At 40.7% G+C, this 18138-nt stretch overlaps 1 protein-coding gene across 3 annotated transcripts in view; it reads left to right on the forward strand.

Annotated features, from left to right (window-relative positions):
- The window catches only part of col5a1 (procollagen, type V, alpha 1), a 104339-nt gene that overhangs the window by 34868 nt on the left and 51333 nt on the right, over positions 1 to 18138 (forward strand). For 2 of the 3 annotated variants that reach the window (XM_008423597.2, XM_008423596.2), the window contains exons 5-8: positions 11789 to 11920; positions 16052 to 16159; positions 16258 to 16644; positions 17490 to 18104. In XM_008423597.2, coding sequence (XP_008421819.1) covers positions 11789 to 11920; positions 16052 to 16159; positions 16258 to 16644; positions 17490 to 18104 — 1242 coding nt within the window. The remainder of the gene's footprint in view (positions 1 to 11788; positions 11921 to 16051; positions 16160 to 16257; positions 16645 to 17489; positions 18105 to 18138) is intronic. The other variant, XM_008423598.2, reaches the window with a different exon arrangement.

The raw sequence follows: 18138 nt of genomic DNA on the forward strand, positions 1-18138 counted from the left end.
TTCAGTCTTGAAACGGCGAGCGTACCACATGACATCATCCAGAGGTTTCCTTTGTCTTTTCCGATTGACTGTTTCATGATCTATAAGTGATGTGTTTTAGAAACGTGCTGGAAAAGTGTGTAAGGAATGAGAAGATGAGGTTAAGATGATGGCAGGTTAAAGACTTTGTGTGTGTGAGTCAGATAAAAGCAATATTAAAAGAGCGGGGGAGCAGTCAGTCCAATGTGTAAGCTTCGGGTTGAGGCAACTTGTGGGGTTTTGCAGTGTGACGCGAGCCAGGAAAAAGTAGTAAAAAATGTGCAACACATGAGCTTGATGCTCGTAATAAGTTTTTATATCGCTTCAGCCAGATGAGCCACGCATCCTGTTTCCTCATCTTTACCTCTGGACTTTTCTTCCTTCTTCTGCTAATAACCCCAGTTTTTGCACTTCATATGCTTCAGGTATTCCTATTCAACACCTCTTTGTATCAGGCTTTCTAAGATGAGAGAATAATTTAAGCTTTCTTCGTGTTCTCCTGGCTTATAGTTCTCTTTTTCTTTTTCTTTTCTCTTTTTCTTTTTCTTTTTTAATTTTCAGTTTCGCTTTTTCTGAAGTAAGGCTCCAGATTTATATGGAACTGAGCCTGCTGGGGGTCATTTAGCCTCAGTAACTGTTAGCTCACTGAGTAATGCATGCATAATGGCTTTTCTCCTGGAGCTTCCTGTAGAGACCTGGGAATTTCATTCCCTGACTGAGAGTTCATTTCTAGGTTTGGTGCAAAAATGTGGGCGTTATTTTAGTCCCTGCTTTCATTAAAAGAAAAGGGGGAGGGGGAGAAAGCTGTTTATTTGCAATGCAGATCTACTTTAATGTTTGCATTGCACGTATGCAAGGCATAACATTATGACCATCTGGGTTCCTTTCAGCAAGTTCCCATTTTAAACCAAGACAGTTCTTTCTGCCAGACCCTGACTATTGGTGCTTGCCTCCCACAGAGCATGCCAGAGCTCATTAGATGGATATCTTCACAGTTTGATGGCTTAGTGAAAACCTCTTTTTCTTCTTTGTTGCATACTTTCAGTTATTTCTAAGCATTTTTTGCGTCAGTTAATGTTGGTTTCCTTTGCTATTGGGTTGTTGTTCTTCTGAAATATTGTTGTTATTTGGAGGACAAGGGTGGAGTTGCTGTTATCGTTTGTCTTTCCAGATGTCGTCATGTCTGAAAATGTGCTTTATGTTGGTCCACACACAGATAAATGTAATGTTGTTTCTGAAAGGTTAAGTCCTATCATTCAACATGTGTGTGTCTCTTATGATCCACTTGAGCTTTCTATAGGGTTAGTGTATTTACTTGTAGATTATAAAATTTGCCATGTTACAACAGAGAACATTTTTGTTGTTGTGGTATTATCTTTGTCCCTAGGCCTGTCGCCATAAACGATAAATCAATTAATCGGACGATAAATTAAACCAATCGACCTCATTTTAATTATCGGCTTTATCATTTCTTCCTGCCTTTTTTCTTTCTGCTGATAACACTGAATGAAAAAAGGTTCAACTCCGGTGCTCTCCACTGACCCTCCCTATTTCCTTAGTGTACTGTCCAGTGCACATTACACGAGTTGTCTGCCTATTTCCAAAACCTGAGACACACACTAGCCTACAGAAACCCTAGGTATAACGGTTCGATCGGGTTCAATCGTGCCGTGTGGTGTCCAGTCACATGGGCACAAAATAATGGCTACAAGTCCAGTTAATTCATTTTAAAACCAGGCATTAATCAGTGCTTTACTAGAATCTACCTGTGATGCATGTGGCTAGAGTCAGCGTAAAGTCCTGACTGAATGAAAATCATTGTAACCTATTTATGTCACGTTAACGAAGAACAGCTGAAAACTTAGGGGTTTATCAACTGCGGTAGCAATTTGGCTCCAACTCCTCCCCTTGTCATTTCTATATTTGCACGAAATGTTGAATAAACGTTAATGATACCACATATCATCTCCAATGTCTGCTGGACTTTGTGTTGCGCCGTGTCAGCTGTTTGGGATTCCCCTCCGTAATTTCCCCTCAGAAAGCATGGAGAAGAATCCGCGCTTTCTGATTGGCTACCTGTCACATTCAGCGCTAAGCTCCCAGTCGGGGAAACCCCCTGATTTAGATCGAGGCGGCCACGACTATCTACCGTAACACACAACACACTGCAGGATGATCGGTTAGATCGGCCAAGGATCTAAGATTGGCATAAGGGAAAAATAGGGGCAAATAAATCGTGTAGTATGAACTACTGCATTAGGTAGTCAGATGTGCTCATCTTCTTTATTTAAATCTAGTGATTAGTGAAGGGCAATATAGTGTACAGACTTCATGATCTGCACTCTTTTGGCTGAATGCAGTATTTATTTCCACTTTGGCTTTATGTTGCCTAGTTTTTATTCAAGTACGTTTTTTGTTAATGGAGACTGAGAATCCATTTTATTTTTGTTTTTGGTTGTTTTATTTAGTTTATTTTCCAGTGTTAAGTGCTCTTTGAAAATAAGGTGTATCTATCAGGAAATTGCATGCATTATTAGTCATTTCCATTGAATCAGTGTCAAAAGGTCTTGAAACAATATCGCAATAGCAATAGTTTATCACAATAATTTTTTTGACAATTAATCGTCCAGCAAAATTTGTTATCGTGACAGGGGTATTTGTCACTCTCATTTTTATTTATTTTTTCCTTTTTTAAATACTTAGTTCTCACCTGACCATCCTACAGTTCAGTGCGCTGTACTGTTTTCCTGATACCTCCAAGCAGACAAAAAAATAAATCTGAATCAATCTGAAAATAAAAACTAAAGTATTTGCCAAGCCTAAGTAAGTCCTTCTTCATCAGTGCAGACCGAACGTCTGCATAGCATGGCATGAGGTTAAGTGCTGCTGGTGTCGGGTGATTTCTGCGAAATCTAAATAAAGCCTCTATAAGTCTTTGCAGATGGAGTTCATCCGTACAGCAAACATCTTTAAGTTCTTACACCTTAGTAACAGAATTTTTATGATAAACACCAAAAGTCATTCAGATAATTACCAGGATTCAGGCTTAAAATATAACTAATTGGTTGAACATTTAAAAATATTAAAACAGCAAACATTTGTGTAAGACTGTTGAATAAAACAGCACTTCAGGCACATCTGCTCAGTTCAGGTGTGGTGAATCACAGGACTGAAATGTAAACAGAAAATAAAAGAACACATGTCTGTTGTCAGCTTGTCTTTTTCATCTATGCTGGTTCATTTTTGTCAGAAAATCTTGGCTTGATGAGCAACTTGATATTTTTTTCAGAGGTTTTTGATTCTGATGATCTGTTTGAAGATTTGGGTTCAGTTATGACAGCGTTTTATCTCTGTACTCAGACAGTACAGATATTACTCATATTATCACATCGCATCAATGTTTTGCGAGCCATAGGATGCTCCCAGTGTGTAGTTTTCTCACTGGTAAAGTTCAAACTGTGGTGTAGTGACGTTTTGGGGATAAATTGAAGAAGAGCTCTGCCTCCATGTGAGAACTGCAGCTCGTCCCAGCTGGATGCAGATTTACTGTAATGTTTCTGCTTACAGTCAGACACCAGCCTGGCTAATGACAGATCATGACAAAACTAATTAAAGACTCAAGCTGAGTTAATGCTACACTCGTATGATGTACTGTGTGAGATACTGTGGAGCACATGTGAAGCTATAGATGTCGGTATCCTTTAAAGGTTTTTCACATTCAGTCACATTATTACAACCGCAAACCTTGATGTATTTCAATGGGATTGCATGTGATGGGCCGGCGAAGATTTGTGCATAAGTGGAAGCAAAATCATAAATGATTTTCACTTTTTTTTTTAAGAATCTGAATAGTGTGGCATGTAAATACATACATCTCCTTTGCTCTCATACCCGTTTCTTAAAATCCCAGTGCCTTCAGGAGTTTCCAAATTACTAAATAAATAGAGTCAGTGGGATTGTTGATAAAGTTGTATCGTTTTTTCTGATGCGCTTAAATAAAATCTAAAAGTAATCTAATTAGTGAATAGTGCACGCCGCTGTTATTGAATGTACCCCGAATGTAACGGCATCGGTGAACAAACAGCATCTTAATGTTAAAAGAACGCAACAGGCAACTAAATAGTTTAGGCTACATGGAAAACAGTTAATAACTAGCATACCACATCACCAAAGAGCAACATGGTGGTGGCATCATGCATAATGCTGTAATAAAGCTTTCATTAAACTTTATGTAATGCAGAATCAAGGTTTTTACTCTAAGTGTATATTTGTTTAAATCACACCTCTGCTCTGTGTCTATATTCGCTGTGACTTGCTAGCAGAACACACTGCTTTTCTACGATTGTGCTTCAGCAGTTCCATAAAAAATGGAATTTCCAGCACGGCTAATTAGCAGAATTTCTTTAACCCATGTCAGATGTTTGTCTTTTCAACCCCCCTCCTTTCCTCTCCTTCTTGGATACTCCTTTAAACTGTGTCAGCAAAGGCTAAAGTGTCCCTTCAGCACTTCTCGAGTGGATTTCCACGAATGTCTAAACCAAACAATTAGAACCCACGTCTAACGGGTGGAAGAGGGCCACTCCGATTTCTACAAACCATCCTCGCGACAAAAAAAAAAAAAAAGTATTAGAAGATTCGAAGCGTGGTTGCCCACAGCTCAAAATCTGACGCAGCACAGACTTTTATGGGGGCCGGGACTCGACGTAGAGCGGAGCAGTCTGAGTAGAGAAGACGGTGGCGGCGAGGTGAAGGAACAGTTAAAGAGCTGGGTGGTGGACACGCAGGGTGGCAGGCAGACAGCCCTGTTGCTCTTGGCCCCGTCTCCGGCGCTTACATTTCGCTGCAGTCTGGACAGGGGGAATAGAAAATCTGGTGGAGATTTCAGTCTGAAAGTCCTTTGAACACAAACTTGTGTCAATACGTTTGAATGCTGTTTGAGTTGGTTTGTTTCTTGGGTGACACGTCCAGGTGGCGCATGATTCCAGGCTCAGACGTGACAGGTGTGTGTGTGTGTGTGTGTGTGTGTGTGTGTGCGTGTGTGTGTGCGTGTGGGTGGAAATACGCTGCTAAAGTAGCTCAAAGCTCCTCTCTCCAAGACTTTTATCCTTCTCCCACTCACCAATTCTCCTCGGAGAACACACAGGCAGAGAATACTGAAAAATAGATGTGAGTTTTTCCACTTTTGGCTTCTTCTTTTTTTTCCCCAGTTCTATATTAGATTTAAAAATTTAAAAGAGACATTATCAGCCATCCTGGGAGCGGAGAGAAATAATGAGCACCAATGTGATGCGAGTTGTTTTTGCTAAGGTATGCTGGTCTAAGATTAAGAACGTACAAATATCTTCAAGGTGTGAATCAAGTCGGCAGACATTCCTCAAATAAAAATAAGCTTTTTTTCAAGTCTCACTTCTGATCAGAACGTGCCCCTCGCATTTATGATTAAGAAGTTTTTAAAACTAGTACTCCTCATGGCGCATGAATAAATGTCTTCGTTTTCAGAATTGGGAACACCGTGAACTCAGTCCACTCTGCACATTGTGCCTCAGGTCCAGATGAAAGAAACATATTTGGCTTTGTGTTCTCTCCTGCCCCCATCTGGACACAACCTGAAAGTCCAGCATGAGTTAAAAAGTGCCTGTTGCCAAATGTAGGTTTTTTTCACATGTGAAAAAAAAAAAGTTTCCGATCTTCTTCTTCTTCTTCTTCTTGTTGTTGTTCTTTTTTTATTTTTTACACAAAAGTATGTCAGGTAAGGTCATCTTTTTCCAGAGGCAATAATCTTTTGCACCACAGCCCAACAATAGGAGAGCGCCGTGCAGAAGCGGAATCATGTGTCACTGGTGCTCAGGAAGAAGCTTAAGACCTGTTATTGTCTAAAAATTATGTCTTAAGCACCACTCTGATGTGCCACAGAGTAAATAATATCCCTCTGTGTTTTCCCAACTGGATTTCTGCTTCCTGCTTCTTTCTGATTTGAGCACTCTTTTAGACATTTAATCGAAACATTAGATTTTTTCTTTTCTGTCAACTGTTTTTTCATGACGGTGCATGTAGAGAAGTTGCATCAGACGTCGTAAAGTCCAGTGTTATCTAAAAGCAGGACATTTCACTCACCCGCCAAGTGGCTGATGAACTAAGTTGACTAATCAACCAAATAGCAATAAAAACACAGCAAAAGATTGGTTTTTAGCTCTGAGTCGGAGTACAGTATGAGAATATCTGTCTTTTTTCACTGCATCTGCAAAACGGCAGCTTATATAAGGCTTTGGCACCGGAGCTGTTTGACTGATGTGTGATGAAAGGTGGAATTTTGACATGAAGACAGGAATTCGGTGGTTGACATGGCGCATCAAGACTTTAACAATAGTTTTCACTGTCAAGTTGTTTGCAAAAGTGCAGCGTCTGAGATTTAGTGGTTTCGAATAATTGTTGTTCAGTGATCGGAAACAGAACGAGAAAAAAAAAGATTATCTGCACGTGGAGAATTAAAAAAAAAAATTCATTTCATGAAAAGCTTCATCCAAGGCTTTGATGATGCTATTAATTGTATTTTAATTTAAATTTTATTTAAAACAGCTTAATTCTGCAAACTCACTTTTTTTGCTACAAAACTAAATAATGCTCAGTTTCAATAATCCATATTTCATCTTTTTCTTCCTTTCTTTAAATTACCTTCCCATCACACTCTTTGTGCTCTGGGATCTCCAAATCATCTCCAGCTCTCTTCATAATTAACGCCCCCTCTGGCAAAGATGTGTACTAAATGGTTGCTGTGGAAACATGTTGCTGTTTTGTGAACAGCTACATTTTCAAACTTCTTTTTTCTCCCCTATCATTCTGCTCTCCCTGTGTTGTGGCAAAATAAACTTCTTCATCCAGCGTTGTTTGTCACAGTCCCAGCTGTATTCATTAAAACTTTTTTTTTTATCCCTCTACCATAGCATAGCATATTCATACGCAGGGAAACAGAATGTCATAAAACTGTCTAAACACTGCTTGCTTTTGGAAAAATTACTTTAGCTACATTTGTTTTATAGGAATCGCTATGGCTGTCAGAGGACTGGTAATTACAAAAAAAACAAAAGAAAGCCAAAAAAAACAAAGACTTATTATGCTATTTATTTCCAAATGAATAAATGTGATCTAATTAAAACTTTTATTTTTATAATTTTTTTTTGTTTAATGTACGGTATTGCTGATTTTTAGAATTTTATGGTGCCCCTGGTTTTCCTTCAGGCCTGGATACACTGACAAGCTAAAACAAAAGCACTGAAGATATTTTTTTTCTTTGCCTTCAAATCAGTTCATTAATTATTTATATTAGGAGCAGAAATCACATCACGAAGCTGTAGAAGAGAAAGCAGTCACTCTAAAACTGGAATTTCCTATTTTTAAACAAATAACTTGTCAATGTAGTTGATATTTTCAACTGCACTCAGCATCTTACATTAGCATTTAGCATAGCTGAAACGGCTGACATTCTAAAACACCGGCTTCCTTTTTGGAAAATCTGGATCGTGTTCTTTGAAATGTTCCTAATCCTTCATGTTTGTCAACAGAACCTTTCCTCCATCAGCCACAACTTCCACTCTGAAGATTGTTGTTTGCTACAGTGCAACCTTGTAGCGCCAAGCTAAAAATTCAGATTTTTTTTTTTTTGCGTTTCCAACCCACCACTCGCTGATTTACACCAAACCAAGATAAAAATGATCGCCAGCCAATTTCTTGGTGGATCTCCTATCCGAAGCAGAGATAACAATATAATATGTGTGGAGGATGCTGTAAACATAAAGGCCAGTGAGGTTATTAAGATGGTTGTGCTCATTACTGAGATGCACAAACATCTCATTTGCCAAATCTTGAATTGTAAAGCAAGCATTGCACATATTTATATTGTGAACAGCGATTTGCAATGCCAAATTCATTTTGATTAATGCAGTTATCTTTTTCTCACAGGCTAACTCTGTGCTAACCGTTGGTTTGTCAGCAGAATCCCTAATTCCCTCAACTTACTTACAGTATGCCAAAATGCTCTCATATCTGTACTCTTTTCTCCTGCTAATATGCATTTTGGGAGTAGTCGTACTTTTTACCAGACCTTAGTAATACTCCTTTAACAGCACTTTTCTTTCTACTGTAAACTCCCTCTCCCTGTGTCTGTGTACATGCTGCACATCATTAGCCGCTCTCTCCCATGATGCTTTCAGAGCGTTCTTATTAAACCTTTGCTATATGATGAATCATCTCATCTAGCCAAATTTAGGTTCCCACCATTCGGGAGAATCTTACCCTGACATTCCTCTGGCAGTTCTGGGGGATGCAAAAGAAAAAAGAGAAAAAGGAAGAAAGCAGAACAAAGAAAAAAGAAGAAGAAGAAGAAGAAGAAGAAGAAAACCACAAGAATGGAATTTGAAGGAAGAAGCGGCGCATCAGACTGCAGGGCTTATTCCTTATTGAATGTGACCTCGTTTTTTTTTGTTTTTTTTTGCAAACAGCGAACACCCCCATCAGCTTTTTCAGCGCATCTGCGGCGTTGCAGCTTTAGCAGGATATTAGAGACAGATTGTTGTAGCGATGCATAGCCGAGTCTGAATGGGAGATGTACTGAAACTGGGCAAACTGGGTTTTAGCTCCAAACCGGATGGGAGAGTCCAGCTGTGTGGGCGATGTCTTACAAGCAGGGCGGATTTAAGAACACGGCAAAATCCAGCTCATTTCTAGAAAATTAGGAGATTTGCAAGCAAAGCAAGGCCGTTAATATTCATGAGGCTGCAGCTTACCAAGACACACAGCTCGTTTTCTGCAGGAGCAAATCATGCTGTTGAAGTATACATTATTTAACAAGAGCTCTTTGGCACCGGGCCTAAAAGAGGTTGTTCATTGACTTTAGTTTGATGAAAACTGCAACATTTGTTGCTTAGAAAGTTAGGTTGAAGAATACTGCAGGCATTACAGAACAAACAGTGAGAAACGAACATCTTTGCAGATTTTCTCAGCAGCCCACTGTCACCACGGCCTGCGAGTTAGCAGTAGACAACATGTAGCACGCAAAATCAAACAATGAAAATATAAGCAAATCTATTTGTCTTTCCATAATGTTATGCTGCTCTGCTATGACAGAACCTGTGTAAACAAAAAAATACAAATAAAATGGAAAGCAAAAATGTAGGTAAACTTGGGATTCAAAATACCCAAGTCAAAAATATCGTATTCGTTCTGCAGTCCTGCAGTAATGCATAGTCCAATATTTACACTTGCTTTACTTTTGATGGATGTTAGAGAAGAACGACGCCGTTAATTAAGAAAGATCAATGTTCAAGCTCCTCAGGCGCTAACTGACCACCACACGTCTCAAGTGAATGGCGACACATTCTGCTTTACAAAGGGAGGTTCTGTGTTGGATTGATCGTCAGTAGCAGAAAAACAAAATGCTTTTTGTCACCATCAACAAGCTTCATGCAAATTCTCACTGGATATTTGACTATATTTTCATTAGGGTATCATTCACTAGAAAGAGCTCTCTAAAAGCTTAATATTGGCATCAGCACAAGCTTTGATGCATACTTTGAATCATTGCTCCATTCAAACAACCAATTTTGCGCCACTTTCAGCCATCTGACCCACATATTTGCACACGGATGGAAGTATGTTCAAGAACAACCCAGGAACAGCCTGGGTCAGGTGTTTGGGATCGCCATGACAACGGTGTCAAGATAAAAATAAACACAGTGGAGTCGCCACTTCATGCTGTGGGTCTGTTTTGTTGTCAGTTGTAATAGTTTGCACTTTACACAACCTGACTGAAATTAATAACTTCTGTAGCCTGAACTCGACCTTAAGTCAAGGGTCAGATGCTTGAAAATTGGTAAAATTTGTTGATCTTACAGGACAACGGACTCAAACGGATATTAAAACTGGTTGGACAGAACAGAATAACGTGTGGCTTGTAGGATGATCCAACTCTGAACCGTACTGAAAATATCTAGTTTATGCTTAAAAGTAGAAAGAAATTAAATAAACTCTACCAATATATCCAACAAGATATATTGGTATCGCTTAGTACATTGCTAAATAGATATTCAACGTTTAAAACACACAGGTCTAGAGACTATGTATGAATTATAAAGTCTGATAGCCTCTTTACTTGCTGTGGGGTAAATTAGTTCACTGATGGCTGTAAAAAGTCACAAGCAAGTTCTGCGATTGCGGAAATTTACGCAAAATCAATCGATCCCTGCCTTGTTTTTTGTCCCGTTAATGCATATGTGTATTGCAAATTTTGCACAGAAATGGACTAAAACATTGAGTTTAAGTTACTGCTAACTCCCACCTGCAGATGGCAGTATTTCTTACTTTTTACTATTCCGCTGCCTCAGCCTTACTTGATGTCAAGTTATAGTCCTTCTTGATCGACATGGCGGGTAACAAAAAGTCACTTTGACCGTCATCAGTGTAAATAAAACAATCGCAAAATCCTGGAGGGACAGGTACATGTATTTCTGATTGTTTGTGTAAATTTGACCCAGTTTGGGTGAATGAAAAAACAACAACAAAAAGTCCAAATTTCTGCGCTAGATTCTTTACCGTCGAGTTCTTTAATGTGCAGCTCAAATGAGCTAAAAGCAAAACCTTTTGACGTTTACGCTGCGTCGCGGCTTCTTCTGCCCAGCCTGGACTCATCTGCTCGCATGAACTCGGGGAGAGCAGGAAACCGCTTCTTGTGGGGGTTTGGTGAAGGTTTTGTTAAGGATCTGAGGCAGGCTCTTAAGTGTGGCATGTTTTAGTGAAACACTGGGAGTGGTGCTCCCGAGTGAATTGTCACTGGTTACACCGCAAATACATGCGATTTTTGTTGGCCAGAGGAGAAATCTGTGCACAGTAAATTTCTAGCTGCGAGGACATGGCGAGGGATTCCAAACTCTTGCCTGCGTCTTAATCAAAAACAGTCAGCATCTGTTTTGGTTCATGACTCTTCTGTCCTGTAAGAAAGAAGAAGAAGAATCCTTGTTTCGGCCATGTTGACTCCACATTTGATTGATGTGGAATGACATCACTGGGTTTGGAAGTGTGATTAGGACATGTTTGGATAGATGCAGAACAGAGTTTTAGTGCCATGTGCATTCTTGTGAGAAACATGTGGCTAACACACCCAGCTCCCCATGTAGCCTAGGGATCCTTCCGAGCCTCTGTTTTTCTCTCTTGTTCCCTCTCCCTTGCTCTGTTTTTTTCTATCAATCTTGCCTGCTCTGTCACTGTCTGACTTTTTTCTTTTCAAAATTCCCCTGCCTTCTGCTGCCCTGGATCAGCTGTTTGAGTCTCCAGATTTCCTGTTGTGCACATGCAAAAGCCGAACCGGCCGTCTTCGCGACGGGATCGGAGGCAGAATCCCTCACGTCTCACGCAGATCAGGGCAGAGCTCACATAGTTAGACTCTGTCAAGGCGCCCTCCATGTGTAGCACGTCGCTGTACATTGTCTTGTAACTCCGCACTGCTTGTTTTAAAGCTTTTCCTATCACGACCCGATGCACAACTTGGAGCCGGCGCCACGTTCCTCACGGTTTAGTCACCCTCAGCTTGACCTAGTTTCAGTTCTGCCTGTACTGGAGCAGCAGTGTCACATGTTCATATACAGATGATTTCATCCCCCTCTCCTCTCTGCCTAAAAAGAAGAGAGAAAAAACAACAAAAGTAACCAATGTTTCTGTATCACGTTTGTTGGTTAAAGCACATGTGTGACCCTCCTGACTTTCTGTTTCTTGTGGTTTCCAGGGAGACATCCAGCAGCTAATGATTGTAGCAGACCACCGGGCTGCCTATGACTACTGTGAGCACTACAGCCCCGATTGTGAAGTGCCAGTGCCCGACCGGCCGCAGAACCAGGACCCAAACACGGAGGATGATGTGAGTTCGGTCTCCCCTCTTCACCTATTCAGTGTTTATTGTGTTTTTTTTCTCCCCCAAACCTTGTTTTGTCTCTAATCCTCTGCTTAAAATGATGATTGGTTCTTGCAAAAGAGCCCCTTGGCCCGCGCTCGAGAACTTATAACGCTGCCAGAGCAAAATGCTGAGGGAGAGGAACAGAGTTATCAGGCTGCACAGTTAGTCAATAAAGCTCAGAAATGATGATGTGCTGCTTGCTTTCCTGAACTGTAGGCTGAGTGGCATTACACTGTGTGCATGCTAATTGCAGAATAGCCAAAGAAACGTTCCAGCGAGAACTCGAGGCTTTTGGCTCCTGATCCTCGAAGCTGCACCAAATTTAATCAGAGCACAGACAGCAGCAGGAAACTTGCCATAACTTCATAAAGTGAGAAAGGCCCTGTCCACACTAACGGGAGGATATTCAGCTGTGCTTGTTTATACAGCAACAGTTAACAACAAAGCAGTTTACAATACAAATAGATGCAATTTATATTTAGGTATTAAAAATATGGTATTTAATCAAACCAAGCAGATCCATAAAAGTATGACAGTACAGTCATAGCAATCAGTAATCATTGTGTTCACTGTTTTAAGTGAACAGTGAACACAATGTGAACACAAATTACTGTCAAATTTATTCCCCGTACACACGGGAAGGTCTTTTTCTAAAATGAGTTGTCGGTTTCCAAAACGTGTTTTCAGAAATATTTTCCGTTACCACACGGTAACACAGGAAACAGCCCAAAACTTTATTTTTTTTTACCCCCCTAGGCCTGTAAGTAACACGGAGTATAGGACTTGCACATAAAGCTTCCCACACACAGTTAGTCATAAACAAATCAAGAAAATGTGAATGATGCTAGGAGAGTCTTTGTATAACTTTTTTGCAGCTGAAGTAAAATCAACAACATCTAAGCTGTGTTCGCTGTTGCTATGTATGAAACATTTGGGTTATAGGTCAGGTTAGAGGTACTAACACATAGGTGTTTTCCCAAAAGATTGTTTCAAGTCTGGAAAACAAAACACAATGCTTAGGGTCCCTTGAAACACACTTGTGTGTGAACTCAGGGCACAAACAGATAAGTACTTTCTGGTTTTAGAAGAGAAACTTTCCCCTGTGGACGTTGACTTATAGTTCTGGTTAGATAAAGGTTATCTACAAACAGCTGCTCTGCTGATTGCATTCTTTAGGGAAAAAAATGAGACTACTACAAATTGAAAAAAAAAAAAATTAATTACTCCCAAATTCCTAATAAAAATGTTGCCATTTGATGTATTTTTTTGCACAGGAAATGAAAAATAGCTTTGAAAAAAATGATTGTTTTTCAGGCCATAAATAAATTATTAAAACATGTTTGAACATAAGGACAGAATAGGAATCATTATGTGTGCACTGTGGGTTAACCACAGTTTGCCATGGAATGCTCTCCACCAGTCATGTGTGTTAGGTTCAAGCGATTACCTGACCAGCCCGTCATTAAATAGAAGGATGTCTAGCATCTTGATTGGAATGGCTGTTATATGTGTAGGCATGTTCATTTTAGAAAAAATTAAATAAATAAATAGTGGCCACTTTACTTTTTTCCATGTCTGTAGAGTCAATTCAACTCAAATCAGCCAAATTATTAAGGCAGATTCAGATTCAGTTGCATATTATTCCAATTAGATCATGGTTACGATGTGGTGCGGCCTCATTTGGTTTGGTAAAGCCTGATCAGCTGCACCAACTCACGTATTTTTCAGTATATAAAAAGCATTTCACGATGAGAGCAAGACGTTTTCTAAATTATTGAATATGATGTGCTTTCCGTGCTAGAAATAAAACCATTAACAAAGCTGTTCCCATAAAACTTCAAATCTGAGAGGATATCTGAGAGTAAAAACATAAACTAATTCAAAGAAACAGCAGCTACAACTGTTTTGGCTTCATTTTTGTAATTTCTATCTTAGAAATTACAAAATTTTGTAATTTTGTTATTACAAAATTACATAGCCTTACAAATTACAGGATCTATTTTCAAGTTTGGATGTTATTGTCAGATTGTCACCTTCATACTAAAATCGACAATATTTTCCACAGGAATCCCAAAAAGTAGGGGTGTTGTTTTGTTTTTTTCCCCCCATCAACAGAGAGAAAAGTGTTAATTTAAAAAACATCCTGCGTAGTGAAACTGCAAAATAAATCATTTTCAGTTTATAGCAGGAATGTTTAGTCTGTGTCTGGAGAACTACTTTTTCCATTATTGATTGATGCCGTTATATATATTTGAATGGAAAAGAATCCATCTTATTTCACAATGGCCACGCCGATGTTAGGCAAATTAATGACAGTCCTTCTTTCGTATGATTAACACTTCCTTCAGCTTGTCCAAATGGGTGGAAAACCCCAGGATTTCTTTTGGACATACATTAACTTCTTTCATTTCCTCAGAATAACTGGAAGCACATGTGACAGAAAAACAGGAACGTATGCTGAGTTAGTAAAGAAAAGGGACCTTGAAAGGCAGGTCTGTCAGGGCATGCTTTCTCTCTTTTTTTTTTTAGCTGATGCTGTGGATTTTTTTCACTGTGCAGTGACATTTTTATGCTTTAGAAAAGAGGCTATTAGATTCTTGTACTGACTCTCAGAATATGCTCAATTTAATTTAGTTTATTCCATAAAGTGCCAAGTCCCAACAAATGTCACATCCCTGCACTTTATAGAAGCATCGTGTCCAATTCATATCAAGCTAAAAAGAATCCAAGTTGATCCAAATTCAGGTCTCAGTCAAATTTATTCAATCCAGTCACACAGTTAGACTTGAATCCAACTTTCCGTAGCTTTATCGTCTCTGGTTTTTTGTGACTTTTAAATATTTTTAAAAGTTAAGTGTGAAAATGAGTTGGAGACTTCTTTCAGTCAGCTGACTGGGAGGGCAAAGCAACAAGAGTGGGAGGGGAACGTTGTTCAAAGAGTGATTGACAGCGCTAAAACCCTCCTTTCGGCTGATTGGTTGTTTCTGACTGAGTGGCGTATTTCTGCAGTTGGTACTGGGAACACTGGGAGAAGGCAGAGGAGCTCAATTTTTTTTCACAGATTATCTGTCTTGTCATTATGCCATTGTCATGGCATAATGATTTAACAAATATTTAAAATGTCTAAAACACTCCAGTTTTAAACAGCGTGGATAGTTTATACAACCTTCATATACCTTTAAATTTATTATCGACAACAGGCCCTTATAATAATCCTGCCACTTATATGTACGTATTATCTCTTTCATCCTGCTGATTTCAATATAAAATTGGAAATCTGGCAACTCCGAAGGAACATTTTGAAGATTCTATTTGTTAAGTCGACATTTGCTCCCACCAGCGTGCATCCCAAGTGCAGCTCTGTGAACATATGGCTGCTTCATACACTTCTCGGAGGTAGTTCACATTGATTTTTACATTTAACTGTAAATAATGTTGGACATCTCAGAACCCCAACACCCGGTTAATGTTCTTCTTCTTCTTCCATTTGTTCTCCTAAACCTATAATTGTCTCCTGTGCTCAGTTCAAATCATGATTGGTTCCTGTACTGTGAGGAGGCCCTTGGCCCGTGCTAGAGCACTGCAGTCTGCCAGGGGAAAACGCTGAGTGAGAACAACAGGGTTATCAGACTGTGCGGCTCGTCGATAAAGTTCAGAAATGATGCGGTGCCTGCCTGCCTCAGCCTGCTCTCCCTGCGCTACAGGCTGAAAGGCATCGCTCCGAGTGCATGCTAAACAAAGGAGTCAAAGAAGTGTCAAAACACAAATTGGAAGTTCTGCTCTTGACCCGTTACATACCCTCAGGGTGTGGAAAATTTAATCGTTTTTTACCTCTGCAAAAGACGACAGACTCATTAGGCAAACCGAAGACGTAATTAGTCACCGAGCAAGTTGCAAGTTTCGACAGAGTGATGCAGCAGGACATGTCTGCGAGTGGAAAGCATTTTTGCTGGGTTGCCGATCGATGGCCAGTCAGCCAGGAGGCAACGGAGTTGTAGATCATGTTTGAAAATCAGATTGTTAATCATTGATTGTTATCCTCTCCCTCCCAGTCATTCTTTCACTCATCACCGGTGGAATGTATTTCTCATTCAGGTCGCAGAGGAGGACAACTACTACTATGAATATCCCTATTATGATGACCTTGAAGGCAAGCCATTCGATTCAACTTCCGAAACAGAGACGACCATTAAAGAAGTCAAGGTAATCCACTTAGGAATTTCCTTGGACCGCATCTAGAAGCTTGTATACACGCCTCAAATGGCAACCCTTAACGACCGTGTAACGACACCGAATTGCAGGGGACGGACGGAGGCAGTGTGGTGTCCACAGCTGAGAAAGTCGTCAGGGGCGGTTCGGGCTCCACGTCCGTTTCCACCAGCTCGACTTCCTCAAGCTCATCATCCAGCAGCTCGTCGGCCGGTGCCAGAGGGGAAGACGCCTACGGGGACGTGAACAACTCTTACGACTACGACGGCTACGACGGCACCAATTACTACTACGGCGAGTCCACCGCCACGCCTGACGGCGACACCTCTCGACGCGTCACCGTCACCAGCGTTGGCACCGGGGGCGAATTGGACCTCGGAGCAGTGGGAAGGATCGATCTGGAAGGTGGGGCCGGAGTGGACAGGAAGGTGATCACCAGTGGAGGTGGAACTACAATAACAGTCACACGCAACGTGTCGGTAAGTTGACCGCAAAGCAAAATCAAATCGGATGTTTTTAAATAAGATCGTTGTCATGTGTACACATTGTGCCTTGATAACATATTCGTACTGCTTGATGGGTTTTTTTTTGTTTGGTTTTTCTTTTGCATTTTTCCAGTTAAAACCACAGAACTCAATGTATTTTCCTAGAATTTTAGGTGACAGACCAACACAAAATACTTATTAATCGGAAGTGGTTCAGCTATAGCATATTAATACAGTAAAACTAATGTGTTTTAATTGTGATACAGAAATTATGCAGTCATATTTGCTCTGATAACTGGGAGCTCTCTTGGGTATCGTCCGATTGCAGTTCTTACCTTAAATAATGACTGGAAAGTTGGGTAAAAGTCAGGTAATGGCTAATTGGGTACCTTTGTCTAAATCTAGCTTTAATGTGAAGGCCTCAGAGGTTTATTAAAGAATATGACTGAACAAGTATCACCAGGAAAACCAAGGACCACAGCAAATAGGTTGAGGGATAAAGCTAAGGAGAACTTTGAGGCAGAATAAGCCGAATAAGTATCCCTACTGTTGAATTCACCATCTGAAATGAAAAAGAATATGGATTAAAGGCCAAAATGGCATTAATCAAGGAATCAGCTGAGAACAACAGGCAGCAATTTCATTCTATAAGCTTGCAAAACGATTAAAGACCTTTCATTGCAGTATTTGCATTCTAATTGGATATTACACTCGTTTTTTTTCCCTATGAAATCTCCGTTTGAGGTTGCATAGTGATAAAATTAAGAGGTATGCAAATACCTTTGCATGGCGCTTTCTTTTCTTACCACATCCTGATGCTTGCAACTGTGTTTTAACAGGCCGGAACATCCTACAGTGACTACGGCAATGGCTACGACTACGGCGTCGACAGCTACTACACAGAGGGAGACGTCGGAGGCAGCAGCAGTACAGTTGTCATCGGTGGTGGAGGAGGAAGCAGCAGCAGTAGCACAGTTCTGGGTGGAGGCGRCCATGGCAGCAGCAGTACAGTTGTCATTGGTGGTGGAGGAGGAAGCAGCAGCAGTAGCACAGTTCTGGGTGGAGGCAGCCATGGCAGCAGCAGTACAGTTGTAGTCGGTGGTGGTGGAGGCAGCAGCAGCAGTACAGTTGTAGTCGGTGGAGGAGGCAGCAGCAGCAGCTCTACAATCACCATTGGGAGCGGGTCAGCCGGAGGAGGATCCGTATCTGTCAGCGGCGGTTCTGTATCCGTGGGAGGATCTTCGACCTCAGGCGGAGGATCGGCGTCTGCCGGCGCAGCAGCCGGCGGGGCCGCTGGGACCGACCTGACCATCGACGGAGTCGATGACTACACGGATCTTGACAAGTTCAAGGAGGAGGACATCGTCGACTACGGAGATTTAGATAACTACGACGTCTATGGAGACTACACTGACAAAACACTGCCTGCTGAGACCAACGAGTACTTCGGCCAGGTGAAGAACAGTCCAAAGATATGACTCCGCAACT

This window comes from Poecilia reticulata, linkage group LG12 (assembly GCF_000633615.1).
Source record: "Poecilia reticulata strain Guanapo linkage group LG12, Guppy_female_1.0+MT, whole genome shotgun sequence".
NCBI lineage: Eukaryota > Metazoa > Chordata > Actinopteri > Cyprinodontiformes > Poeciliidae > Poecilia > Poecilia reticulata.